The sequence below is a fragment of the Salvelinus namaycush genome, chromosome 5 (assembly GCF_016432855.1).
Source record: "Salvelinus namaycush isolate Seneca chromosome 5, SaNama_1.0, whole genome shotgun sequence".
Taxonomy (NCBI): domain Eukaryota; kingdom Metazoa; phylum Chordata; class Actinopteri; order Salmoniformes; family Salmonidae; genus Salvelinus; species Salvelinus namaycush.
The window spans coordinates 53,843,274-53,871,025 of NC_052311.1; the positions used below are offsets into that span (position 1 = coordinate 53,843,274).

The window sequence follows — 27,752 nt, forward strand, 5'->3', positions numbered from 1 at the left end:
ATGCTGTTCATTTTTTGACTTATTTTTTTTGGGCTTCATGAAAACAGTGAACAGCTCAAACCTTGTGGGATACTAACTGTTTATATCTCTACTTACTGTATAATGGTGCCAAACCATACAATGTTTTAATCAATATGTCCCTAAGGGGATAAATAATGTTCTACTGAATTGAATATCTCTACTAATCACTCCACTAGAGCAGGTAAACACAGCTGAGTGATCAGAGCCTGGATAAACCTCAGGCAGGATAAAGCCCCACATACTAAGTCCTTGCCTGTATTTTTAGCATGCTGGCCTTTCTCTAAAGTGATTTGGATGAACAGTTGGTTGAGAAGGGACAGGGCAGGGTGGGTGAGGGTGGAGAGGGGTTGTAGGAGCAGGTGAGGCATACACAGAGCCCTGAGGGGGGTGGTGCCCGTCTCTAGCCTGGCCTCTCTCATTTAGCACACTGGCGTGGAGTCAGAGCAGAACTGTCAGTCTGGTTTTACATAGAACACATGCTTGAGTATTGTCAGTAAACCCTACACTACAGTAACCTATCAGGCAAAACCTTAACATCTGGATATGATTTGCTTCACCCACATACGCACCTTTAATTTATTCACACTCACCCACACAAATTCACTGATTCACATACAACCACACATATAAATACACACATGGGATGAGACAGCAAAGAGAAAGGGCTGCAGTTACAGTATGCTGATGATGTAAAAACAGTGAGATCACAGGAGGTTGGTGACACCTCAATTAGGGAGGATGGGCTCGTGGTAATGACTGGAGCGGAATCGGTGGAATGGTATCAAACACATGGTTTAATGGCATATCAGTCGCTCCGTTTCAGCCATTATTATGAGCCGTCCTCCCCTCAGCAGCCTCCATTGAGTGAGATCCAGGCCTGTATTCATATAGCATCTCAGAGTAGGAGTGCTGAACTAGGATCAGTTTAGCCTTTTACTTCACAAGGAATAAGATAACATGGACACTCCTACTCTGAGACACGTTTTGAATACCGGCCATGGTCAGGTGGGGTTAGGGCTCTTATTCATCAAGAATCTCAGAGTAGGAGTGCTGATCTAAGATCCGTTTCTAGGATCAATTTTGCCTTTTATATTTTAATGAATGGACAGGGGAGGACCTGATCCTAGATCTGCACTCTTACTCTGAAATACTGCTTGATACATTACAGCCCCTGGTCCAACCCAGCCTGTCTAGTCAATGTGGATGGTCAGTGGGGCAGCTCCTGCATGACCTCTTCGGCCAGCTGTGTGATGAGTCGCCAGGCCTCGCGGATGTGACGTGACTCGGTGGTGCGGGCGCAGACGGCGAAGCGCAGCACAAACTGACCAGACAGCTGGCACGGCACCAGGTGGATCTTCCTGCCATTGTTGATCCTCTTCAGCAAGGTCTCGTTCACCTCGTTGGAGCCCTTTTAGGAGGAAAAGTAAGATAGTGTGCGTCCCAAATAGCACCCTATTCCCTATATAGTGCACCCTATTACCTATATATCCCATTGGGCTCTGGTAAAAAGTAGTGCAGTATATAGGGAATAGTGTGCCATTTAGAATGTAACAATAGTCAAATACTTTTTAAAAACTTAAAGAAATGTATGCCGGCAATGTGAACAATGCATAAAAAGCATAGGTGTAAAAACGTTAACTAAAACTATATACCATAGACCTAATGATAAATCATTTTAGTCTACTCCAGTCCAAAGATAGTTTAAGATGGTCTGTTGAACGTTTGATGATCATGTGCTGAACTAACATTCACAGTTGGCTGAATTGTCTTACCTTTAGTCTAAAGCAGACCAGCCCCAAGACCACGTCTGCGCTGATCTCAAAGCGCTGGTCAGCGCGAACCAGGCTCTCAAACTCTTTGGCCAACTCCACATGCTGTGAAGGCAGAGAGACAGTCATTCATTCATACTCAGACAGCCTTCCACTGAAGTCTGAGGTGCTGCTGATGGAAATGCGTTAAGGTGAACTTCTTGATATGAACACTAGGTGGCACCCTAGTAACTTAATTTTAATGAATACTTTTTCCTAGAGGGTGGTGTCCTTACAGCAGCTAGCTAGCTGGCTGTTGTAATATACCTTCAGCAAATGCTGAAACCATACATTGTAGCTACATTGTCTTTAATGTTAATTTACCCTTGAGAAGGGCTCCATTCTCAACCAAAGGGTTAATGTGATAACAACTGTTAGACGTGAAAATACTAGAAGAACATTAAAGCACATAGCCATATCCATACAACTTCCTGAATTGAACAGAAAATGCATTGTTGTTTAGTTTGCCCATGGAACCAGATATATCTCAGTTTTAGTACGCAAATTAAAAGCACAAGCTCTTTGACAATGAATCTAGTCATAAAAAGGTCAGTATTAGCCTAAAGGCTGGCAGATGGTGATATTGAGTAATTTCAGCTTACTATCCAAAGAGGATCTACAGTATGCAGCCGGCTATACATTCATATCCCCCGTGGACCGGTTAGTACATAAAACAATCTCCATTCAGGCTACAAAGGCATCGATTTCCTTTTTAACTTGATTTAGTGGCGACAAAATGGTGGCTAATGCTACTTCCTGACATTGTGTACAGCGTTCAGACCAATGGTAAGCAACAGTATGCTGCAACCTGATTGGCTGAATGCGATACACAACATCCGGGAATTGCAATTAGCCACTCTAGCATGGTGGTGGAAAATGGTGTTTCATAAAGTAAGTATGCATATTTCCCCCGTTTTTTTATGCCTCCTCACCATTAAATCAAGTTAAGAAGCAAATCGATGCCTTTGCAGCCTGAATGGAGAATGTTTTATGTACGAACCAGTCCACAGGGGATACGAATGTATAGCCGGTTGCATAGATTCCCTTTGGATGATAAAATGAAACAACTCAATATCGCCATCTGCCGGCCTTTGGGCTAGGTCAGTATGTACTTTTATGTTTGTACAAAGACGTCCGGAAATCTGAAGAAAATAACCATGAAATAGTCGTCAAACTGTCCAACCTTCCTTGGAGGGAAACCTCCGAGCTAAATACCATGTCCTATTCCTGCTCACCCTGGTCAAACTCTTATTCACCACAGGATCAAACATGTAATTCATTCACTAATCTGTGTGTGGCATTGAATGCTTAATGAGAACCGATACGTGTATCATTGCATGTAATCACAATTACACAGTAGTACATCATGATGTACAGTATTTGTAACCAAAGGCTGAGTGAGAATAGCCAGGACAGGACTATTAGTAATAACTCCACTGCCAACTCAGTCATTAATGAGGCCAAAACTCTGGTCCTAACTGTGATTATTAGCTGACCACTCCACTTCCTCATTCCCAGCCAGTAGGTCACCACCACTGAGGTTTAATGGTCCGTGTGTGTCCACTATAATTAACTTACTGTTTGTATGTCTATTCAGAAACTGCATGCTGCTGTACCAAGATGATAGAAAAAGCCCCATACAGAGACATTTCTATGTAATCTGACCTACAGTAGTCAATGATCAACTTGTTGAATAGCACTGTTTTGTAAAAAGACAACTGTAGCCTACATATGATTGATTACAAACATGCTTTACTGGAGTTCTTCTATCTAATATAGACAGTAGATTAATGCAGTATGCCTCAGTGTTTGTCTGGAGGCCTTATGTGTTGCTGCTGCTGTTGCTTCATTTACTGACAGAACTAGATAGACACAGACCAGGCTGATTTGATTGACAGACAGAGGAAGGGAAGGGAACCGAAGCTGTTTCTGTGCTTTGCTGTTACCTTACGGATGTAGTCCTGAAGGCCTTTGAGCCCATACATCCGGAACACAAACCACATCTTGAGAGAGCGGAACCTTCGGCCCAGTGGAATCTGCCAGTGCTGTGAGGTAGTGTGAGGTAGAGGGGGAGATAGGGTGAGGCAGAGGGGGATAAGTGGGTTAGGGTTAGTGGAGCAAACAGAATGAACTCCCCTGATATGACATCCAGCGTCACTCTTACACATAGACAGAATATAATGATAATAGATAACCATTCAGCTTACCCTGTAATCTGTGACCAGCCCTGTAAATAAACAGATGAGTAATTATACTATTAGCAATTCACAGCCAACATTTTAATTCACTGTAGTCCACTTATAGTATGTGTCTATACAATAATTATTAGCATATTATGGAATGTTGTTACCATCGCTGAGCTTTATACCAAATCATTACAGCACCATTACTTCTACAGCTCTCTCTCTCTCTCAATTTGAGGGATTTATTGGCATGGGAAACATATGTTAACATTGCAAAAGCAAATGAGGTAGATAATAAACAAAAGTCAAATAAACAATAAAAATGAACAGTAAACATTAACCTCACATCAGTTCCAAAAGAATAAAGACATTTCAAATGTCATATTGTAACGATGTGTTAACCGATGTGCAAATAGTTAAAGTACAAAAGGGGAAAAAATGAACATAAATATGTCTCTCTCTCTCTCTCGCTCTCTCGCTCTCTCGCTCTCTCTCTCTCTCTCTCTCTCTCTCTCTCTCTCTCTCTCTCTCTCTCTCTCTCTCTCTCTCTCTCTCTCTCTCTCTCTCTCTCTCTCTCTCTCAATTAAATTCAAGGGCTTTATTGGCATGGAAAACAGATGTTAACATTGCCAGAGCAAGTCACTCTCTCTCGCTCTCATTGCCTCCACATACAGTAGAAAAGCCCTGTTGCAGTGGTAATAACCTGTAATTTCATTGAGCTGGAGCTGGGGGAGCAGTGGCCTTACTGTGAGCAGCCTCCCTCTGTGAGGAGAGGTTGGCCAGTCTTTTGTCTTTCTGTCAGTCCAATTAAGGAGGAGGAGGCTTCAGGCACAGCTGCAGCCTGCCAGAGGCAGACTCTTGTGCTGTGTAACTGTATCCCAAATGCCATCCTATTCCCTAACTAGTGCACTACTTTTGACCCAAGTCCTATGGGCCCTGGTCAAAGTAGTGCACTATTTAAGGAATAGGGTTCTAATTGGGACACAGACTACATCTGCATCTAAGATGGGTGACACTCTGTCACTGGCTAACACTGGCAGGCAGCGATGCAACAGGACCATTAGTGGACTATTACAGTGCAAATGTTTTGTTGGGAGGACGTGAGGGACATCGGTAATTGAATTGGACTGTTTTAGAGTGACATATTGTGTAAGGCGTGTTATTCGGAGAGCGTTTGGAAGCCTTATTGTATTAGCTCTCTAACACAAGTACACACAAACATACGGTGCAACTACAGTACATGAACACATGCACACACACACACACACACACACACACACACACACACGAGCATACGCACACACGTTTCCACGCGTACACACACACACACACACACACACACACACACACACACACACACACACACACACACTTCCTAGCCATATAAAACATGGGGCTATGGTGGTGAGTATTAGTTTATCCACCTTGGGTTTATTAGCAAGCCTAAAGCCAGCAGGATTGTGAGGTGAGTAAGCCGACAGACCCTCAGATCCATGATGTGATGTACTGGGCTCTCACACTAACACCATTCACATCCCATTACATTACAGGGACTCCAGACATCATCTGCACTTGATCAAATTAAACCACTATACTGTAAATATGCTGATGAGACTATTGCTAGATTTACCACATTTAAACCCAATAGATTAGGAATAACACAAAAAAGTGATGTCAATACAGACTACTGTCAGTGTAAAAATATCTACCTGACTCTTGATGATCATGTTTCAGGTATAGAGGATCCATCTTGAAGGCCCCAATGAGATCAGATCTTTTCCTCACCCTATGGACAGACACTGAAACACTTAAACACTGTTACCCTCTTAGAGCTCCCACAGAAAACAGAAGGGTAGGCTAAAGGGCAAAGCTTTTTAAAGAAAAGCACAGAAAACAGTTCCCCCACATACAGAAGCTGTTCAGTGCTACATTAAGTCTTACAAAAGACACACAGTATTGAAGTAAATTATAATCTCTATTTTATTGACGCATATTCTCTTTTTGTTAACTTATATTGAACAATAAAGTTGTATTGTATTGTAAAGTGACAATGGTCTAAGGGGACTCCCTACAGTGGATGACACTGCAGCAGGCAGCAGAAATAATGTTTGTGTAAACAATGACTTGGCACAACTTGTGCTCTAGATTTTGTCTCTGAGAATGAGTTGAAATAATTCTGTTTTCACAATCAGTTGAGCATGAAATAAGGAAGTAAGATTATAAGTGAGACCAGGGTCTCTCAGTAACACATTCACCTGACATATTGTAACAAACTGTTATAAACCAATAATACCATACTACTATTCATAAACTGAGATGCTACAAGTCATTTTAACTTTGTTTCAGTTATTAAAACACACTATAAAAAAAGAAGCAGACTATATAAGTCTCTCCTTACATAAGTCATTTCCTTTGTTAACTGACTTTGTCATGGCAACTCACCGGGGATGGAGGAGGGCATTGAGCGTTCTATCAACAAGAAATGTTGGGGTTGTTTGTGGGGTGATGAGAGAGAGGGCAGATGGGATGCCTATTCCCACCCACTCTGTTTAAAGAATGCTTTAGGTGTCTAGATATTACTTCTGGAGGGGACTTTGTTATGACGGCCCATTGTAGAGTAGTGTAGTCAATAGCCACAATAGCAACAGTGTAAATAAGGATGGGGAGAATTGTACAGCCTTAGATTCTAGGTTATAGACACGTATATAGTTGCACAGTGTCGTGCTGAGCTCACAAGGCAGTTTAGATTTTAATCAATATTAAAAACCATGTTGAAGCTGCTCCCCTCTCCTCATAGAAGAGAAAATATGTAAAACATGTTTAAAAAAAAATATATATATATATTATACAAATAAAGAGTTTACTTAAGGAAGTTGTATGTTTTTATTTAAATGACCAGAAGGGAATTTTACAGACTGTCTCCCTGGTCAGATAAAACAACCTGTTCAATAATAAAACAATGTTTCTACAAAGGCTGACTGTCAATCACTTGATAACTTACCACATTGTAGAACAGTCAAAGTTGACCAACAGCCATTTGTGTGGGTTGAAATTGAATGAGTCTGCAAACTGAAAGAGATAAAAGAGTCGGCCATTCAAATCAGCTGATTTCGACGCAAATGTACAGGACACCCTCATAATACACAAGCCATTTTTTTCCATTTAATTGTAGGAAAACTGAAGTCTTACAATATACTTGACTTGTCAAAGCCCCTTGTTGCCATCACTAGGTTTGCACTGACTGCAGCTGGCCTACCACCCCAACAGATAACAATATTTCACTAGGATGGCTCCAAATATATGGCGTACGCAGCATATCTAACACCTAGGCAACCTTTATTTGAAATGCTAAATAGAGCATCTTGCACAATAACTCCATTGTCACCACCTTGGTTCCTCAAAGAGAGAAATCTCCAGTCTCATCTATTTGCTCTCTATCGCTGCTTTTCTAATATCCTTCCCATCTGCCTTCACAGATGCAATAAAAGCAAGCAGCAATAGGAGACAATATCAATCAGAGGGGCTCGTGCCCAGTTGTTACCATGCTGACAGATGCAGGAGCCTGCCTATCACTCATATCCTAGCAACCAGCCTCAGCTGCTGAGGGAGCCGGTGTGCCTGACTGCCTGTCATTCAGGTGTGTGTGTGTGTGTCTGTGTGTGTGCACGTGTGTGCCCGCCTCCTCTACTACATCCCTGCCCCCCCACCCCCACCCCCACTCTCCAACATTGTTTGAACTTGTGTCGCTAATAAACAGTGATATTTCTTGGACGAGGAGAGTAGCGGGGTTTTATCTAAAGGTCTGATGATGCCTGAGGAAATTACTTTAGCCTTATCTGTGCTCTCAGTGTGGCTTCTCCACTCGGCTTCGCTCGGCTGGAGAGACGCATGCTGTTCAAAAGGTCAACGGATGCTTTTCTAATTTCCTACCAATTTTTGGGCATATTACTCATTCTAGCACACTTCCCTCTTGACAGTCAAATTAAGTTATTATCAAACACAAATTATAATGGGTGTAAATACAAGTATGTTCACTGACAATTTAACTGGAAGTGTGTGTGTGTGTGTGTGTGTGTGTATGTGTGTGTGTGTATTTGTGGCTGGTTTCTAACCTCAATGCCATTCAACAGGGGTCTGAATTCAGGACAGATAAAGGAACTCCCAGCATATGCAGCATCAATGTGCATCCAGATTTTCTCTGCATTACCTGAGACAAAAATACAAATGTGTAGAACCAGTAGTACAGAAACATACAGAGCTGGTCCTGAGACATGGCTGTACAGTAGATTCCTATGTCTTTATAAGTCTACAACCATCGGTGCTAATAGACAGCCATTATGAATGTGTTAATAATGCTTTGAGAATCATACTTACATATGGGCCCAAGTTCAGTAATGTGATCAAATGCACATGAGGGAGTGGTCCCAAGAGTAGCACAGAACTAAATGAAAGAACAAAAATCAACAACTCATAAAGTAACATCTTCATGACAACAATGAGTGAGGTGTACTGTATTATGATGGTCGAACAAAGGGCTCTAGCATAACTGAAAATATAATGCCATAATACTTGAACGATATGATAATCATACCTGTAATTTCCTCCTCTAAAGACAGCCATAGAAGGAGATTTGTCCATTCAGATAAACACTGTGATTAGGACATCTTTGTCCATCGGGAGACAGACTAGGCCAGTATAGTAATCATTTACAGATACTGATCTCCTGGCGTTTATCATGGGTTAACAAGATCCAGTTTCATTTGGTTTGGCAGAGGAGGCGATTACAATTAACAGTTCATGCTATTTAGGCCTCAGGGCATGGTACACACAAACAGCAGTGGACGGGGAGAGGAAGATGGGAGAAAGATGTAATTCACCGTTCAACTGTTGCCACTGTGAGTCTATGTGTGGGTTCTAGGGCTAGACTGTTGTTTCAATACGCATGTTCTTTCTGGAAATATACAGTACATTATATTCATAAGAGTGTGTTTGTGGACTGTATTGGACTATTGGTTATTTCTGATTGACTATTAACGATTGTCTGGACAGTTGATTGTGGCATATTCTTTATAATAAGGGGAAAATGAATGTGTCCATTCTAAGTGACAATCTGCCTTGTCCATGTAAATGGACGTGTGTTCTGTTCTTACATAGAAGGGGATGAGTGTTTTCTGTTCTTACATACAGTGCCTTGCAAAAGTATTCACCCCTTGGCGTTTTTCCTATTTTTTGCATTACAACCTGTAATTTAAATTTATTTTTATTTGGATTTCATGTAATGGACATACACAAAATAGTCCAAATTGGTGAAGTGAAAAGAAAAAAATAACTTGTTTCCAAAAATTCAAAAGAATTCAAAACGGAAAAGTGGTGTGTGAATATGTATTCACCCCTTTGCTATGAAGCCCCTAAATAAGATCTGGTGCAACCAATTACCTCCAGAAGTCACATAATTAATTAAATAAAGTCCACTTGTGTGCAATCTAAGTGTCACATGATCTGTCACATGATCTCAGTATATATACACCTGTTCTGAAAGGCACCAGAGTCTAAGCAAGGGGCACCACCAAGCAAGCGGCACCATGCTCTCCAAACAGGTCAGGGACAAGGATGTGGAGAAGTACAGATCAGGGTTGGGTTACAAAAAAAATATCAGAAACTTTGAACATCCCACGGAGCACCATTAAATCCATTATTAAAAAATGGATAGAATATGGTCCCACAACAAACCTGCCAAGAGAGGGCCGCCCACCAAAACTCACGGACCAGGCAAGGAGGGCATTAATCAGAGAGGAAACAAAGAGACCAAAGATAACCCTGAAGGATCTGCAAAGCTCCACAGCGGAGATCGGAGTATCTGTCCATAGGACCACTTTAAGCCGTACACTCCACAGAGTTGGGCTTTACGGAAGAGTGGCGAGAAAAAAGCCATTGCTTAAAGAAAAAAATAAGCAAACATGTTTGGTGTTCACCAGAAGGCATTTGGGAGACTTCCCAAACATATGGAAGAAGGTACTCTGGTCAGATGAGACTAAAATTGAGCTTTTTGGCCATCAAGGAAAACGCTATGTCTGGCGCAAACCCAACACCTCTCATCACCCCGAGAACACCATCCCCACAGTGAAGCATGGTGGTGGCAGCATCATGCTGTGGGGATGTTTTTCCATCGGCAGGGACTGGGAAACTGGTCAGAATTGAAGGAATGATGGATGGCTCTAAATACAGGGAAATTCTTGAGGGAAACCTGTTTCAGTCTTCCAGAGATTTGAGACTGGGACGGAGGTTCACCTTCCAGCAGGATAATGACCCTAAGCATACTGCTAAAGCAACACCCAAGTGGTTTAATGGGAAACATTTAAATGTCTTGGAATGGCCCAGACCTCAATCCAATTGAGAATCTGTGGTATGACTTAAAGATTGCTGTACACCAGCGGAACCCATCCAACTTGAAGGAGCTGGAGCAGTTTTGCAGTGAAGAATGGGCAAAAATCCCATTGGCTAGATGTGCCAAGCTTATAGAGACATATCCCAAGAGACTTGCAGCTGTAATTGCTGCAAAAGGTGGCTCTACAAAGTATTGACTTTGGGGGGGGGGGGGGGGTGAATAGTTATGCATGCTCAAGTTCTGTTTTTTTTGTCTTATTTCTTGTTTCACAATAAAAAATATTTTGCATCTTCAATGTGGTAGGCATGTTGTGTAAATCAAAATGATACAAACCCCCTAAAATTATTATTATTGGTACCATTTGAAAGGAAACACTTTTAAGTTTGTGGAAATGTGAATTGAATGTAGGAGAATATAACACAATAGATCTGGTAGAAGAAAATACAAAGAAAAAAACAACCTATCTTTTTCTACCACCATCTTTGAAATGCAAGAGAAAGGTCATAGTTCACTCTGGTTGTAATTCCGATGGTGTCCACAAGCAGTGTATGTGCAAAGTTTCAGACGGATAACTTGAAGAATGAGCGAACTACATGACATTTAGTGTGAAGTCCCCAGGTACATTTGGGCAAATCGTGAAGGAGACATTCGCATTCATATTCCATTTTTCAGCAAGAATATCGCCAAATCTGTATATTTGGACTTTGATTTAGCTTTTCAAGTATTAGTATCCATATTATAAGTTCAACATTTGCAAAACAACCAGTTTTCATAACTTCATAACTCTGAATATCCTTATAATTTTTGTCCAAAATGATAAGGCATGCTCTCGTACAAGGTTAGAAGCTACATTTTACAACATATACCTGGATACTCCCGTAAATCCCAGCTCATTGGCTATCTAGCTAGCTTTGTTTGACCCTGATTGGTGCTTATTTGACAAAGATACAGTCGTTCAAGTGATGGCCGCCCGCGTCATCGGCGTGCCATGAAGGCATCACTCTCTGACCAAATATGGTGTCCTATAGGATATACTACACCCCTAATGAAATAGTGAAGTCTTGTTACCTTCTAGGATCTCTGAGGAATAGATACGTGATTTGACTCGTTGAAACAACGTTTAGGGTGAGATTTTCACAGTTCCTTTCTCTGCAAATTGAACGAGTGGAAATACAAAATCGATCGTGCATGCTATATGGACCTTTTTAGGATATGAAAAAGGATTTTATCTAACAAAACAACATTTCATGTTATCTTTGGGACCCTTTGGATGATAAATCAGAGCAAGATTTCAGAATGTAAGTACACATTTCACCTTCAGAGATGAATTTATCAAACCTATCGCGGTGAAAAAATGTGTTTTGTTGTTAGGAGCTCTCCTCAAACAATAGCATGGCATTTTTTCACAGTAATAGCTACTGTAAATTGGACAGTGCAGTTATATTAACAAGAATTTAAGCTTTCAGCCGATATAAGACACTTATATGTGCCGACATTTGTTGTTTCTCTAAAATCTGCGATCTTGACATAACGTGCTGCATGATTTACAACTGTCCCATTGATGGAACGCTGATCCTTAATTATAAGGCAGCAAAAAAGGAAAACTGCCAAGGGGGTGAATACTTTCGCAAGCCACTGTACTGTAGAAGGGGATGAGTGTGTTCTGTTCTTACGTAGAAGGGGATGAGTCCTGCAGCCTTGTCTTCCTGTATCATTCTCCGGAGGGTCTCTCCCTGGACAGCATACTTGTCTGACTGCTCCGTCGGAATCTTCTTCATCCTCACTCCGGCAATCATACCTGCTCGTTCCACCGAGCAATGAGCCTGTTCAAAGAGAGTAAAGTAGTTAACACAGGTGACTTCAAGATAGTCAACTATGTCACAACCCAAAAAGAGTAGATGATATACATGTAGATCACTTCAAGAAATTGAACAACGTCAGACCAAAGAGAGTAGAGCGCCCAAGATAGCCAACAACATCACAGCCCAAAGAGAGATAATGATTTTGGTGACTTAAAGACAGCCAACATCGTCACGGCAACCAGACTTAAGCAAGATCATGATAATAGGTTATTTTACAGCATTCTAAATTATCAGTCTATCTCGGCATATAGTACTGTACATTTGGCCAAAGATGAAATAATGTTTGTAGTCCGTCCATCAAGTAAGACGTTAAAGTACCAGTTGTACTGTGTAACGTCACGGCTATTTTCCTCTTCCCCATAAAGGCCAGTGTTGTCCTAGGGGCAGAGCAATAATCTAATCCCATCCTGCTCAGGTCAACAGAGCAGAGCTAGCATGACTGTGCTGCCTGACAAACAGACCCATATCACAAGAAAGGCTTACCAAGAAAAACGTCCAAAATGACTAATTCAAGGCAGAAAGGAGCTGGAGAAAGCTACAAAAAAAGCAGAGATGTGTTTATTTTAGCTCACTTTAATCCATTGTACAGGATGCAAAAAGGTGATGTCTCCCTCAGAGTGACCTGACCATTGCACTTATCTCCTATCTAGTGGCACATTGAAACAAAACAATATCGGTGTCTCCCGAGTGGGGCAGCAAGTCTAAGGCACTGCGCCACTTGGAGGTTTCGGCCGCTGGGGCTTTACTTGGCTCATCGCGCTTTAGTGACTCCTTGTGGCAGGCCAGGTGCCTGCGGGCTGACTCCGGTCACCAGTTGAACGGTGTTTCTTCTGACACATTGGTGTGGCTGGCTTCCAGGTTAAGCTGGCGGGTGTTAAGGAGCGAGGTTAGGCGGGTAATGTTTCGGAGGATGTATGACTCCACCTTCGCCTTTCGCGAGCCCATTGGGGAGTTGCAGCGATGAGACAAGATTGAAAATGGGGGAGAAAAAATATATATACAAAAAATGAATAATAATAATAATAATAAACACAACAATATAAAACAATTATGATGATAATATATTTCAAGGTAATTGGCAAATTATAGCACCAAATAATACTAATAATAATGTGCATTTGAGCATGTACAGTATATGACATTTGTAGTGCTACAATAAATGAAGCTTTGATTACCGAGACATTATTTATCTTATCATTAGTATTATTTTGTACTAGAATTTGCCATTTACCTTGAATCATATTATCATTATTTGACATTGTTGAGTCTCAATGGGCCACAAGGCTATACATAAGTGCAATGGTCAGGTCACTGAAGAAGACGTCATCATCCGGGCTCTGGCTGGGCCACTCAAGGACATTCAGAAACTTGTCACGAAGCCACTCCTCCGTTGTCTTGGCTGTATGCTTAGGGTTGTTGTCCTGCTGGAAGGTGAACCTTCGCCCCAGTCTGAGGTCCTGAGCGCTTTGGAGCAGATTTTCATCAAGGATCTCTCTGTACTTTGCTCTGTTCATCTTTCCCTCAATCCAGACTAGTCTCCCAACCCCTGCCATTGAAAAACATTCCCACAGCATGATGCTGCCACCACCATGCTTCACTGTAGGGATGGTATTGGCCAGGTGATGAGCAGTGCCTGGTTTCCTCCAAACATGACTCTTGGCATTCAGGCCAAAGAGTTCAATCTTGGTTTCATCAGACCAGAGAGTCTTGTTTCTCATGGTCTGAGAGTCTTTAGGTGCCTTTTGGCAAACTCCAAGCGGGCTGTCTTGTGCCTTTTCCTGAGGAGTGGCTTCCGTCTAGCAACTCTACCATAAAGGCCTGATTGGTGGATTGCTGCAGAGATGGTTGTCCTTCTGGAAGGTTCTCCCATCTCCACACAGGAACTCTGGAGCTCTGTCAGAGAGACCATTGGGTTCTTGGTCACCTCCCTGACCAAGGTCCTTCTCCATTGATTGCTCAGTTTGGTCGGGTGGCCAGCTCTAGGAAGAGTCTTGGTGGTTCCAAACTTCTACATTTAAGAATGATCGAGGCCACAGTGTTCTTGGGGATTTTCAATGCTGCAGACATTTTTTGGTACCCTTCCCCAGATCTGTGCCTCTACACAATCCTGTCTCGGAGCTCTACAGACAATTCATTCGACCCCATGGCTAAGTTTTTGCTCTGACATGCACTGTCAACTGTTGGACTTTATATAGACAGGTGTGTGCCTTTCCAAATCATGTCCAATCAATTGAATTTACCACAGGTGAATTCCAATCAAGCTGTAGAAACCTCTCAACCTCTCAATTTAAAGTCTCATAGCAAAGGATCTGAATACCTATGTAAATACGTTTTTTTAATATATATATATATATATATATATATATATATATATATATATATATATACACATTTGCAAACATTTCTAAAAACCTGTTTTCGCTTTGTCATTATGGGTTATTATGTGTAGAATGATGAGGGAAAATTTTTATTTAATCAATTTTAGAACAAGGCTTTACGTAACAAAATGTGGAAAAAGTGAGGGCGTCTGAATACTTTCCTAATGCACTGTATATCATATTTTAAACAATAGATAAAGAGGAACTAATACCCAAACTTATAACGATAAAAAACAAACATTTGTTTATTATTTTGTGAATTATTCCCTCTTTATCTATTGGTTAATAACCAAAACGCACCTGCATTACGGTGGGACTGATTGGGTTAAAGTGCTCTATAGTGCTCATCTAGTTTTGTGGCCTGACCTGTTCAGGGTAGGAGTAGGATTAATAAGAGTAAGAGTAGAAACCTGACCTGTTCAGGGTAGGAGTAGGATTAATAAGAGCAAGAGTAGAAACCTGACCTGTTCAGGGTAGGAGTAGGATTAATAAGATTAAGAGTAGAAACCTGACCTGTTCAGGGTAGGAGTAGGATTAATAAGAGCAAGAGTAGAAACCTGACCTGTTCAGGGTAGGAGTAGGATTAATAAGAGTAAGAGTAGAAACCTGACCTGGTCGGAGGAGTAGGCCACCAGTTTGGAGGTAATGCCAGTCTCTGGACGCTGTGGGTCACTGGCCAGGATCATTCTGACCGCCCTGGAGCGGGCAGCTAGGAGAGCCACCAGAGTCGCCTCACTGGCCGTACCCTTCAGAAAGACAGAGGAAAGTAAGTGGGGTGACTTTCAATGACTTCAGTCAAACCTGTAGGCCTTGCAACATGTACCTCATCTGGTGTCATAGGGACGGTCCAGAAAAACTGTCTCGGGAAGTCTGGTTAGATCAGATACCCAGTGCAAAATGTTCTATAAAACAGGTACATTACATGTCAAATCTGCTCCATACAAACCTGATGGTTTTCAAATAACTTTTGTTCTTTGCTGAGGCTATTCATATGCACAGCCATTCTAAGCATCATCAATGTCTATTGAGTCAGCTTGTTGTGCTGTTAGAATATCCTTTGATCCTATCTGCTAGCCTGCCTGTTAACAATAATGTCCACACCTTAATGACTGAAAATAACTGATATGTCTCAGACAGCCACAAGTCATTGTACAACTATTATCTAGGAAATTGTATGCGGCACAACGAATGTTCAGATTGCAAATATCGAGCATTATTTGGAAATATCAAGTTAGATCACGTAAATCAATCCATCCTGATTTTTACAATGGTGTGAAGTGGCGCTCTGGCTGTGGAGGTTTCAGGAAGGAGGCGGCCGACAAGTTGGCATGGTGTAAAACTCAGGATGAGGGTGTTTAGTCTATTAACTAATAAGTAAAATAATTAAGTAAATAATAAAGCCGTCAAAAATATACACTAACACTGCGCTGTCAAATAACCTAAACCAGACCTCAATCATGCCTGCATGGGGCTCCCGTCTGGCGCAGCGGTCTAAGGCACTGCATCTCAGTGCAAGAGGCATCACTACATTCCCTGGTTTGAATCCAGGCTGTATCACATCCGGCTGTGATTGGGAGTCCCATAGGGCGGCGCACAATTAGCCCAGCGTCGTCCAGGTTCGGCCGGGGTAGGTCGTCATTGTAAATAATAATTTGTTCTTAACTGACTTGCCTAGTTAAATAAAGGTTGCATACTGACCTTAACCCTGGCTGCCTGTCTAGTAGATGAATGACAGATATTAAATAGGATACCAATCATTAATCAACATGTTTAATAAAAAGGGCCTACATGAACATAGGCTCCAAATCATCATGACCATCTTCAGGTAATGCATTTGACATTACATACTGTAATTAGGCTATACACTTTTAAATAATATTGTAGAACCATGCCTAAAGCATTAAAAACCCAGGATACATATTTCTCTCCCCGATGGTATTTAGCAACATTGCATTACCCAACACCACAAGATAATTGGCACTCCCGAACACAGCTTGTTTGACAGACCCCCAACCTGAGCATGGTCAAAAGGAACAAACAATTCACCTCTTCAAATTCAAGGATTAAAGTAATTGTCCAGTGAAAATCTCCCTTTTAAAAGTTCAGATTCTGTTAACTTATACCCAAATGTTGTTGACTCATCCTATACTTGTATTTGTGGCCAAAGCAGGAATTGGAGAAAAAACTCCACCTCAAACTTGTGTCACAAAGAGACCGTTTCAAAAATGCTTGCTATTTCCTCATAGAAGATGATATCATCCTCCTGAGAAGGATGAGCTGGCCAATCAAATCAAATTGTATTTATCACATGCGCCGAATACAACAGCTGTAGAAATGCTTACTTGCAATCCCTTTACCAAAAATTCAGTTTTAAGAAAAACAAGTGTTAAGAAAGTATTTACTAAAATAAAGAAAAAATGAAATAACAGTAACGAGGCTATATACAGGGGGTACCGGTACAGAGTCAATGTGCAGAGTCAGAGTCAATGTCAATATGTACATCTAGGTAGAGGTAGAGTGACCATGCATAGATAATAAACAGAAAGTAAAAGAAGTGGAACAATGGGGTGCCGTCAATGCAAATCGTCCGAGTAGCCATTTGATTAGCTTTTCAGGGGTAGAAGCTGTTAAGAAGCCTTTTGGACCTAGACTTGCCGCTCCGGTACCGCTTGTGGTAGCAGAGAGAACAGTCTATGACTAGGGTGGCTGGAGTCTTTGGCAATTTTTCGGGCCTTCCTCTGACAACGCCTGGTATAGAGATCCTGGATGGCAGGAAGCTTGGCCCCAGTGATGCATTGGGCCATACGCACTACCCTCTGTAGTGCCTTGTGGTCGGAGACCAAGCAGTTGCCATACCAGGTGGTGATGCAACCAGTAAGGATGCTCTTGATGGTGCAGCTGTAGAACATTTTGAGGATCTGAGGGTCCATACCAAATCTTTTCAGTCTCCTGAGGGAGAATATGCATTATCGTTTCCTCTTCACGACTGTCATGGTGTGTTTGGACCAAAGAAACTCGTTGGTGTTGTGGACACCAAGGAACTTGAAGCTCTCAACCTGCTCCACTACATCCACGTCGATGAGAATGGGGGTGTGCTCGGCCCTCCTTTTCCTGAAGTCCACGATCATCTCCTTTGTCTTGATCACGTTGAGGGAGAGGTTGTTATCACTGCCAGGTCTCTGACCTCCTCCCTATAGGCTGTCTCATCGTTGTCGGTGATCAGGCCTACCAATGTTGTGTCGTCGGCAAACTTAATGATGGCGTGTTGGAGTTGTGCTTCGCCATGCAGTCATGAGTGAACAGGGAGTACAGGAGGGGACTGAGCACGCACACCTTAGGGGCCCCCGTGTTGATGATCAGCGTGGCAGATGTGTTGTTACCTAACCTTACCACCTGGGGGCGGCCCGTCAGGAAGTCCAGGATCCAGTTGCAAAGGGAGGTGTTTAGTCCAATGGTCCTTAGCACAGTGATGAGCTTTGAGGGCACTCTGTGTTGAACTCTGAGCTGTAGTCAATGAATAGCATTCTCATATTGGTATTCCTTTTTTCCATGTGGGAAAGGGCAGTGTTAAGTGCAATATAAATTGTTTCATCTGTGGATCTGTTGGTGCGGTATGCAAATTGCAGTGGGTCTAGGGTTTCTGGGATAATGACCAGCCTTTCAAAGCACTTCATGGCTACAGACATGAGTGCTATGGGTCGATAGTCATTTGGGCAGGTTACCTTGGTGTTCTTGGACACAGGGACTATGGTGGTCTGCTTGAAACATGTAGGTATTACAGACTCGGTCAGGAACAGGTTGAAAATGTCAGTGAAGACACTTGCCAGTTGGTCAGCACATGCTCAGAGTGCACGTCCTGGTTATCCGTCTGGCCCTGCGGCCTTGTAAATGTTGACCTGTTTAAAGGTCTTACTCACATCGGCTACGCAGAGTGTGATCACATAGTCGTCCGGAACAGTTGGTGCTCTCATGCATGCTTCAGTGTTGCTTTTCCCTCGAAGCGTGCATAGATGTCATTAAGCCCGTCTGGTAGGCTTGTGTCACTGGGCAGCTCGCGGCTGTGCTTCCCTTTGTAATCCGTAATAGTTTGCAAGCCCTGCCATATCCGACGAGCGTCGGAGCCGGTGTAGTAGGATTCAATCTTAGTCCTGTATTGACGCTTTGCCTGTTTGATGGTTTGTCGGAGGGCATAGTGTGATTTCCTATAAGCGTCCGGGTTAGAGCCCTCTCCTTGAATGCTACCCTTTAGCTCAGTGTGGATGTTGCCTGTAATCCGTGGCTTTTGGTTGGGGTATGTACGTACGGTCACTGTGGGGACGACGTCATTGATGCACTTATTGATGAAGCCAGTGACTGATGTGGTGTACTCCTCAATGCCATCGGAAGAATCTTGGAACATATTATAGTCTGTGCTAGCAAAACAGTCCTGTAGCTTAGCATCTGCGTCATCTGACCCTCCGTATTGAGCGAGTCACTGGTACTTCCTGCTTTAGTTTTTGCTTGTAAGTAGGAATCAGGAGGATAAAGTTATGGTCAGATTTGCCAAATGGAGGGCGAGGGAGAGCTTTGTACTCGTCTCTGTGTGTGGAGTAAAGGTGGTCTAGAGTTTTTTTCCTGTGTTTGCACATCTAACATGCTGTTAGAAATTAGGTAAAACGGATTTAAGATTCCCCACATTAAAGTCCCCGACTACTAGGAGCGCCGCCTCTGGATGAGCATTTTCTTGTTTGCTTATGGCCTTATACAGCTCATTGAGTACGGTCTTAGTGCCAGCATCGGTTTGTGGTGGTAAATAGAAACCTACAAAAAATATAGATGAAACCTCTTTTGGTAAATACTGTGGTCTACTGCTTATCATGAGATACTCGACCTCAGGCGAGCAAAACCTTGAGACTTCCTTAATATTATATTTCGTTCACCAGCTGTTATTGACAAATCGACACAGACCGCCAGCCCCTGTCTTACCGGAGGCAGCTGTTCTATTTTGTCGATGCACGGAAAATCCAGCCAGCTGTATGTTATCCATGTCGTCGTTCAGCCACGACTCAGTGAAACATAAGATATTACAATTTTTACAGCACTCCACTCGCATTAATATTTTGAATGACCAGCATAGACCCACACCCTTCTGTTGTTGGGGTACGCCACCCATACCCTTCCAACACCTAAAAACAGCTTTCTAACATACTTCATTAAACATTTTTGGAAGGAAAACTATTTCACTCATATTGTAATTAATTATAGGTCATATTACATATAAATCTGGAAACACTGCACCATTATGTTGGTCAATTTGCATCAATTCCATAAAGTAGAAATAGCAAACATTAACAAAACATGTGCACTTTGTAATGATAACTTTAATCAACAAATCGCATGATTAGAAATTTAAAGAGCTAATATTAGCGGAGCAAACAAACAAATGGTTTTCTTGCTAAAACCAATGATGACTGTGTCCGAGGCTTTACTGATACCTTTGTAGCCTGAGCCTTGTTAGAGCAAGTCTAGAACACACATGTGCATGCCTTAGCCAGGATAGATTGGGTTTCTTTCCAATTCTTTCCATTTGTCAGTAATGAACAGGTCCGTCAGATAGTTGGGGAGGTTTCACATCATTAACTATACAGGCTATACAAAATAATGGAACTAGACATACTGCTCACCCTGGACCAGGTCCTAATCCCCGACACTGGGAAGAGAAAAATACTGCGATATAGAGGCCGAGGTGCAGGTACCCTGACAAAACTATGGCGGAGAGTAAATAAACCGTCTCTACCCTCTCTTCTATTGGCAAATGTACAATCAATGCAGAAGAAACGAGCTCTGTTTGAGACTATGGTGTATGTTTCTTGGTTAACAACAGGTGATGCACAATCTCTAATATCAAGGAAGTGTCGAGGTTCTGCTCGCCTGAGTTAAAATACCTCATGATAAGCTGTAGACCATACTATTTACCAAGAGAGTTTTCATCTATATTTTTCGTAGCAGTGAGGACAGACGCTGGGAGACGAAAAGCAAGTACAGGGAGTGAACATTTAATAAATAACCAACATAAAACAAACAAGGACAGCGTCTGGACAGGGGAAACATAACAACAATAATGCTGACAAGGGGATCAAACTGAGGAGCAGACAGATATTGGAGGGGCAATCAACAAAGTAATGGAGTCCAGGTGAGTCCAAAGAAGCGCTGATGCGCGTAATGATGGTGACAGGTGTGCGTAATGACGGGCAGTCTGGCACCCTTGAGCGCCAGGGAGGGGGAGCGGGAGCAGGCATGACAGGATCCCCCCCCTAGGGGCACCACTCAACGTCCCACCTGGGGGAGCCTGACGGGCCGGCCGAGACATGGGACCCCGATGAGCCGGCTGAGGCGTGGGAGCCCGACGAGCTGACTGAGGCGTGGGAGCCCGACGAGCCGGCTGAGACATGATGTGGGGTGTGAGAGCCTGCCGAACCAACCGAGGCAAGGAAATCTCTTGAGCCAGATAAGGTGTGGAAAACTGACCAGCCAGCTGAGGCACCACCGGTTCCTTTGGCAGCAGCACCCGGACCCGATGTCACCAACCAAAACAACAACAAAAAACTCCCTGATGCTTCCAATATTGGTGTCAGCATTCTGTGAGGACAGACGCTGAGAGATGAGAAGCAAGTACAGAGAATGAACATTTAATAAATAACCGACATAAAACAAACAAGGATAGTGCCTGGACAGGGGAAACATAACGACAATAATGCTGGATCAAACTGAGGAGCAGACAGATATAGGAGGGGCAATCAACAAAGTAATGGAGTCCAGGTGAGTCCAAAGAAGCGCTGATGTGCGTAATGATGGTGACAAGTGTGCATAATGATGGGCAGCCTGGTGCCCTTGGTCGCCAGGAAGGGGGAGCGGGAGCAGGCGTGACAGTAGCTGTCCATTTACCACCACACACCAATGCTGGCACTACGACCACACTCAACAAGCTGTATAGGGCCATTAGCAAACAAGAAAATGCTCATCCAGAGGCGGTGCTCTTAGTGGCCGCAGGAAAACTAAAATTCATCTTACCTAATTTCTACCAGCATGTCACCTGTGCAATTAGAGGTGAAAAAACTCTAGATCACCTTTGCTCCACACACAGAGACGCATACAAAGCTCTCCCTCACCCTCCATTTGGCAAATCTGACCATCATTTTATTCTCCTGATTCCTGCTTACAAGCAAAAACTCAAACAGGAAATACCAGTGAAGCGTTCAATATGGAAGTGAACCGATGAAGCAGATGCTATGCTACAGGACTGTTGTGCTAGCACAGACTGAAATATGTTCCGGGACTCATCCGATGGCATTGAGGAGTTTACCACATCAATCACCGGCATCATTAATAAGTGCATTGACAAAAATGTTTCCACAGTGACCGTACATACTGTACATATCCCAATCAGAAGCCATTGATTACAGGCAACATCTGCACTGAGATAGAGGCTAGAGCTGCCGCTTTCAAGGAACGGGACACTAACCCGGACGCTTATAAGAAATGCAGCTACGCCCTCCGAAGAACCCTCAACAGGCAAAGTGTTAATACAGGACTAAGATCGAATCTGACGCTCGTCAGATCTGTCAGGGCTTGCAAACTATCACAGATTACAAACGGTAGCCTATCAGACAAGCTAAATGCCTTCTATGCTTGCTTCAAGGCAAGCAACACTGAACCATGCATGGGAGCCCCAGCTGTTCCGGACGACTGTGTGATCTGTAGCCAATGTGAGAAAGAGCTTTAAACAGGTTAACATTCACAAGGCCGCAGGGCAAGACGGATTACCAGGACGCAAACTCAGTGCATGCACTGACCAGCTGGCAAGTATCTTCACTGACATGTTAAACCTCTCCCTGACCCAGTCTGTAATACCAACATGTTTCAAGCAGACCACCATAATCCCTGTGCCCAACAACGCCAAGGTAACCTGTCTAAATGACTACCGCCCCATAGCACTCACATCTGTAGCCATGAAGTGCTTTGAAAGGTTGGTCATGGCTCACATCAACACCGTCATCCCAGACACCCTGGACTCACTCCAATTCCCCAACAGATCCACAGATGACGCAATCTCTATTGCACTCCACACTGCCCTTTCCCACTTACGTGAGAATGCTGTTCATTGACTACAGCTCAGCATTTAACACCATAGTCTCATCCAAGCTCATCACCCTGGGACTGAACACCTCCCTCTGCAACTGTATCCTGGAATTCCTGACGGGACACCCCAAGGTGGGGAGGGTAGGCAACAACACATCCGTCACGCTGACCCTCAACACGGGAGCCCATCAGAGGTGTGTGCTTAGTCCCCTCCTGTTTTCCCTGTTCACCCACGACTGCGTGGCCACGCACAACTCCAACACCATCATTAAGTTTGCCGACGACACAACGGTGATAGGCTTGATCACCGACAACGATGAGACAACCTATAAGGAGGAGGTCAGAGACCACACTCAATGTCAGCAAGACAAAGGAACTGATCGTGGACTACAGGAAACGGAGGGCCGAGCACGCCCCCATTCACATCGACAGGGCTGTAGTAGAGTGGGTCGAGAGCTTCAAGTTCCTCGGTGTCCACATCCCTAAGGAACTATCATGGTTCAAACACCAACACAGTCGTGACGAGAAAGCTGAAAAGATTTGTCTTTTTTTTTATATAGCTACACCATTGAGAGCATCTTGACTGGCTGCATCACTGCTTGGTATGGCAACTGCTTGGCATCCGACCACAAGACGCTACAGAGGGTAGTGCGTATGGCCCAGTACTTGTGCCGAGCTCCCTGCCATCCAAGACCTCTATACCAGTTGGTGTCAGAGGAAAGCCCTAAAAATGGTTGAAGACTCCAGCCACCCAGGTCGTAGACTGTTCTCTCGGCTACCGCATGGCAAGCGGTACCGTCGCACCAAGTCTGGAACCAACAGGACCCTGAATAGATTCTACCCCCAAGCTATAAATAGTTATTTAAATAGTTAACAAAATAGCTACCCGAACTATCTGCTTTGACCCTTTTTGCACTAACGTTTGCTGCTACTGTTTACTATCTGTCACTTTATTCCTAATTACATGTACATATTTAATTTAATTACCTTGCACATCGACTCACTACTGGTACCCATTGTACAGTATATAGCCAACTTGTCGTTTCTCATTGTGTATCTATTATTACTTTTATTATTATGTGCTTTATTTTTCAATTATTTCTCTATTTTCTTTCTCTCTGCATTGTTGGGAATGACCCGTAAGTAAGCATTCCACTGTTAGTCCACACATGTTGTTTACGAAGCATGTGACGAATACAATTTGATAGTATTATAATTTCACTCGCAATCATAAACGCAAATCTCACTCATTAGCTTCTGTTTTAATAAAACTGCTCCTAAATGCATCTCATATTCTTTCAAATGCTCCTCGGAACATGGTGCATCATGTGAGATGGCAACTTGTCACAGCTCTCATTCGGCTGGCAACAAGTGAGAGGAGGCCTATTTGTTGCCATAGTGAAGTGCACTTAAAACCCCAGCCATAAACAGAACACCCCTAGGATGAGCCATGCTCCTCGATTGCTTCAATAGAGGGCCAGTCTCTCTCTCTCTCTCTCTCTCTCTCTCTCTCTCTCTCTCTCTCTCTCTCTCTCTCTCTCTCTCTCTCTCTCTCTCTCTCTCTCTCTCTCTCTCTCTCTCTCTCTCTCTCTCTCTCTCTCTCTCTCTCTCTCTCTCTCTCTCTCTCTCTCTCTCTCTCTCTCTCTCTCTCTCTCTCTCTCTCTCTCTCTCTCTCTCTCTCTCTCTCTCTCTCTCTCTCTCTCTCATCACTTGCTGAGACATTCACCTCAGCTGCGCTGCAGTATCCACAACAATAAATGAACGCTGAACGCTTCACCACACGAAATAAGTACCCACACCCCCAACAACCACACACACACACACACACACACACACACACACACACACACACACACACACACACACACACACACACACACACACACACACACACACACACACACACACACACACACACACACACACTAGCCCATCTTTGGCTGACATATTAAAAAGGCAATTTCCTGCTGTTTATTTGATGTTGTGAGGTGAAAAATAACAAAAAAATATGACAGACAAATTGCTGGCAGCAACAGAATCGAGAGCAGTCAATTGCTTTCCCTATTTTCCTAACATCTGCATTGTTTTTAAAGGCAAAGTGGCATGGACTGTAAATATGGTATTGACCCTACTGTGAATGCCATATGTTCTGTACTTGGCTGTCCTTACTTTGAATATGACTATGACAAATATCCCATTTAATTTTTCATTTCAATTCATTAATTGAGTAATTAATGTATTTGAAAGTACGCTGTTGAAATGCAGCAATAGAACTGTGTAAATAAAACCAATGCATTGTCTAACCCCAAAGAAATGGTGGGTAGTTTTACCATACCTGGATGACGCCTCCTCCTTGTCCGTGTGTCCCGGCGATGAAGTCCTCTGGCAGCTTGAGCATCTTCCCCAGCCAGTCCATCATGACTGTCTCCAGCTCTGTACACGCCGGGCTGGCAGCCTACAGTAACATGGGGTTAGAGACAGGGTCAACACACAGCTCTGTACACGCCGGGCTGGCAGCCTACAGTAACATGGGGTTAGAGACAGGGTCAACACACAGCTCTGTACACGCCGGGCTGGCAGCCTACAGTAACATGGGGTTAGAGACAGGGTCAACACACAGCTCTGTACACGCCGGGCTGGCAGCCTACAGTAACATGGGGTTAGAGACAGGGTCAACACACAGCTCTGTACACGCCGGGCTGGCAGCCTACAGTAACATGGGGTTAGAGACAGGGTCAACACACAGCTCTGTACACGCCTGGAATGGCAGCTTACAGTACGTGGAGTGACCACACCATTTGGACATGATGAGCGAAAAATGCTAATATCGGTCCACTGACCATAGTACAATTTACATCAGGTTATATAATAATAATGACGTCATAGGTTTTAAAATGTCCTTCCTCCTCTCGGATACAATGGCAGTACAGTTAGCGTTCTTATTTTGTCTGCCACCTGTTAGACAATCTGCAACCAACCCAAGGTCTCTCCCCTCCCTGGGTAGAGACAGAATTTCCTGTAAGGAACACATCATTCCAGCCTGTCTGAAGATAACTCCATTCTTTCTAACAAGGAACACATTATATTCAGCATTATGATTATAATAAGATTCATTCATCCATACAGTAACATAGAAGTATTCTGTTTAGTTATAATTCTAAGTCAAATGTATACATATTTTAGTCATTAGACACAAAAATCCCGTAACAGGAAGCCAATGTGTAATTTTGTAGTTTGGGTGAACTATCCCTTTAATGTCTTAAAATGGTGATACTGTTCAAATCACATTCAAAAGAAAGAGAGAGGATGACAGAAACAGATGACAAGGTCATACATACCCAGGAGAATCCGATGCAACCAATAGCTCCAGACAGCATGTCTGCCAGCATGGCCGGGAAGGAGTTAGCCGTGGGGAAGTAGGCATAGAAGTACGGGCTGTGCCAGTGGGTCACCTTAACACAGAGAAAGAGTCGTATCAGGTAGCCTAGAGGTTAGGGGCCGGTTCAAATCCCAGGTGTAACCTGACGGAGAAAATCTGACAGGATGTGTGCTGGCAATCAGTTTTCTGGTATCAAAGTCCTGCTAAATACCATGCCTTGCCATGGTGCCACTGAGCCCTTGAGCAAGGCACTTAACCCCTAAACTGCTCTAGCCCTTGAGCAAGGCAGTTAACCCGATAAACTGTTCCAGGCTGAATTCCCGTCTTGTGCCTGTGTGGGGCACCAAGCAAGAGGCTGCCAGTGTCCCTGTCTGTCTCCCTTACATGCTTTTCCCATGGTGAGTCATTCATTAGACTAACTGGGCTTATTCCACACTGTTAAAAGCAGAGGTGGTAGAGGAAAGAAAGATGATAATGATTGATAATGGAATAACGGCTTTCATGCTACAGCTAAGGAAAGAGTTTGGGTTGGGAGTCGGGGGTAGATAGATTGAAACTGATTGGTTTCTCTGGTGGTGAGATTATTGATGTGAGGTTAGTCATTCATTTAAAGTCTTTGAACGTTGCCATGTGAAAGGCCACAAAATGCGGGGCATTTCACAACCACTTGTAAAAACAACTATATGATTGATACGTGTCATATACAGTTCATGTGAGCTTTCATTAACTGATTGCTCAGTACAAACAACAAAGGACAATGGACCACCTTGTCTCGTTAGCAAAACGTTCAACACTGAAGCTCCTTACTGTAATCTTCTAAATGATTCCTAAACAACTGTCAACAGACCAGAACAAAATATTTAATTCCATATGCACCACCTATTCATAAGGAAGTATGCATAAGAGATTCACAACACCTTTATGAAACCTGTCATAATGAGCATTGCAGTATGATTAATAACAACAATTATAACACATTTATTCAATATAATTAATAATCTCTTGAAATAGATCTTTATTTATCCATTGTACAGTGGAAATGTGTATTCTTACTGCCATGGAAGAGGTTAGGAGCAACACAGGGTTAGCGGTTAGTGACTGTGTGCATTGAGTGTTGTGTATGTTCTCGTGATCGTTCAATGCAGCCGGATGCCACTGGGTAAACAGCTTATTGGTATCATCAATATTATCATATTTAATTATGAACTTTTCACTGACGAAATCTGGGAGAAAGCGGATCTCCAATAACGGAGTACCTGACCCAGAGCAAGTTATGAAGGCCTTATGTATGCCACCTTCAAGCAAAGTGTTACTGTCATTTTATAGCTGTAATCACCCTTCAATCAATAGTCACCTCATCTATAACAATATAATAATCTTGGCCGCCTACCCCAGGCATGATGACCCTCTCAATGTCTTTGACCACGTCCTCGTAGGTTTCGGACTCCTCAGGGGCCTCCTCAGGGATGAGGGACCGCAGGTACCCAGGCTCCACGTCGGGGTACACCGGCCTCTGCTCTATGTTCTCCAGGTAATCTGCTATCAGGTCTACCATCTCCTTTCCTCTCCTCCGGAACTCTGTAGCGTCCATTGTACAACTGGAACAGACAAATGTCCC

At 43.2% G+C, this 27,752-nt stretch overlaps 1 protein-coding gene across 5 annotated transcripts; it reads right to left on the reverse strand.

The window, feature by feature from the left end:
• Positions 1–927: 927 nt before the first annotated feature.
• Positions 928–27,725, reverse strand: LOC120047661 (aromatic-L-amino-acid decarboxylase-like). 5 transcript variants are annotated; one of them, XM_038993206.1, is made up of 13 exons: positions 27,525–27,725; positions 26,094–26,207; positions 25,091–25,210; positions 15,249–15,383; positions 12,071–12,220; positions 8,387–8,453; positions 8,125–8,219; positions 7,014–7,081; positions 5,722–5,798; positions 4,037–4,056; positions 3,776–3,874; positions 1,794–1,895; positions 928–1,429 (listed from the first exon to the last, which is right to left on the reverse strand). In XM_038993206.1, the coding sequence occupies exons 1-13, from the start codon at positions 27,723–27,725 to the stop codon at positions 1,229–1,231; spliced, it is 1,449 nt and encodes a 482-aa protein (XP_038849134.1). In that variant the 3' UTR covers positions 928–1,228. The 5 variants fall into 5 exon arrangements, with proteins under 5 accessions (XP_038849134.1, XP_038849136.1, XP_038849135.1 ...); XM_038993208.1 differs by lacking the exon at positions 26,094–26,207; XM_038993207.1 differs by lacking the exon at positions 12,071–12,220.
• Positions 27,726–27,752: the final 27 nt, after the last annotated feature.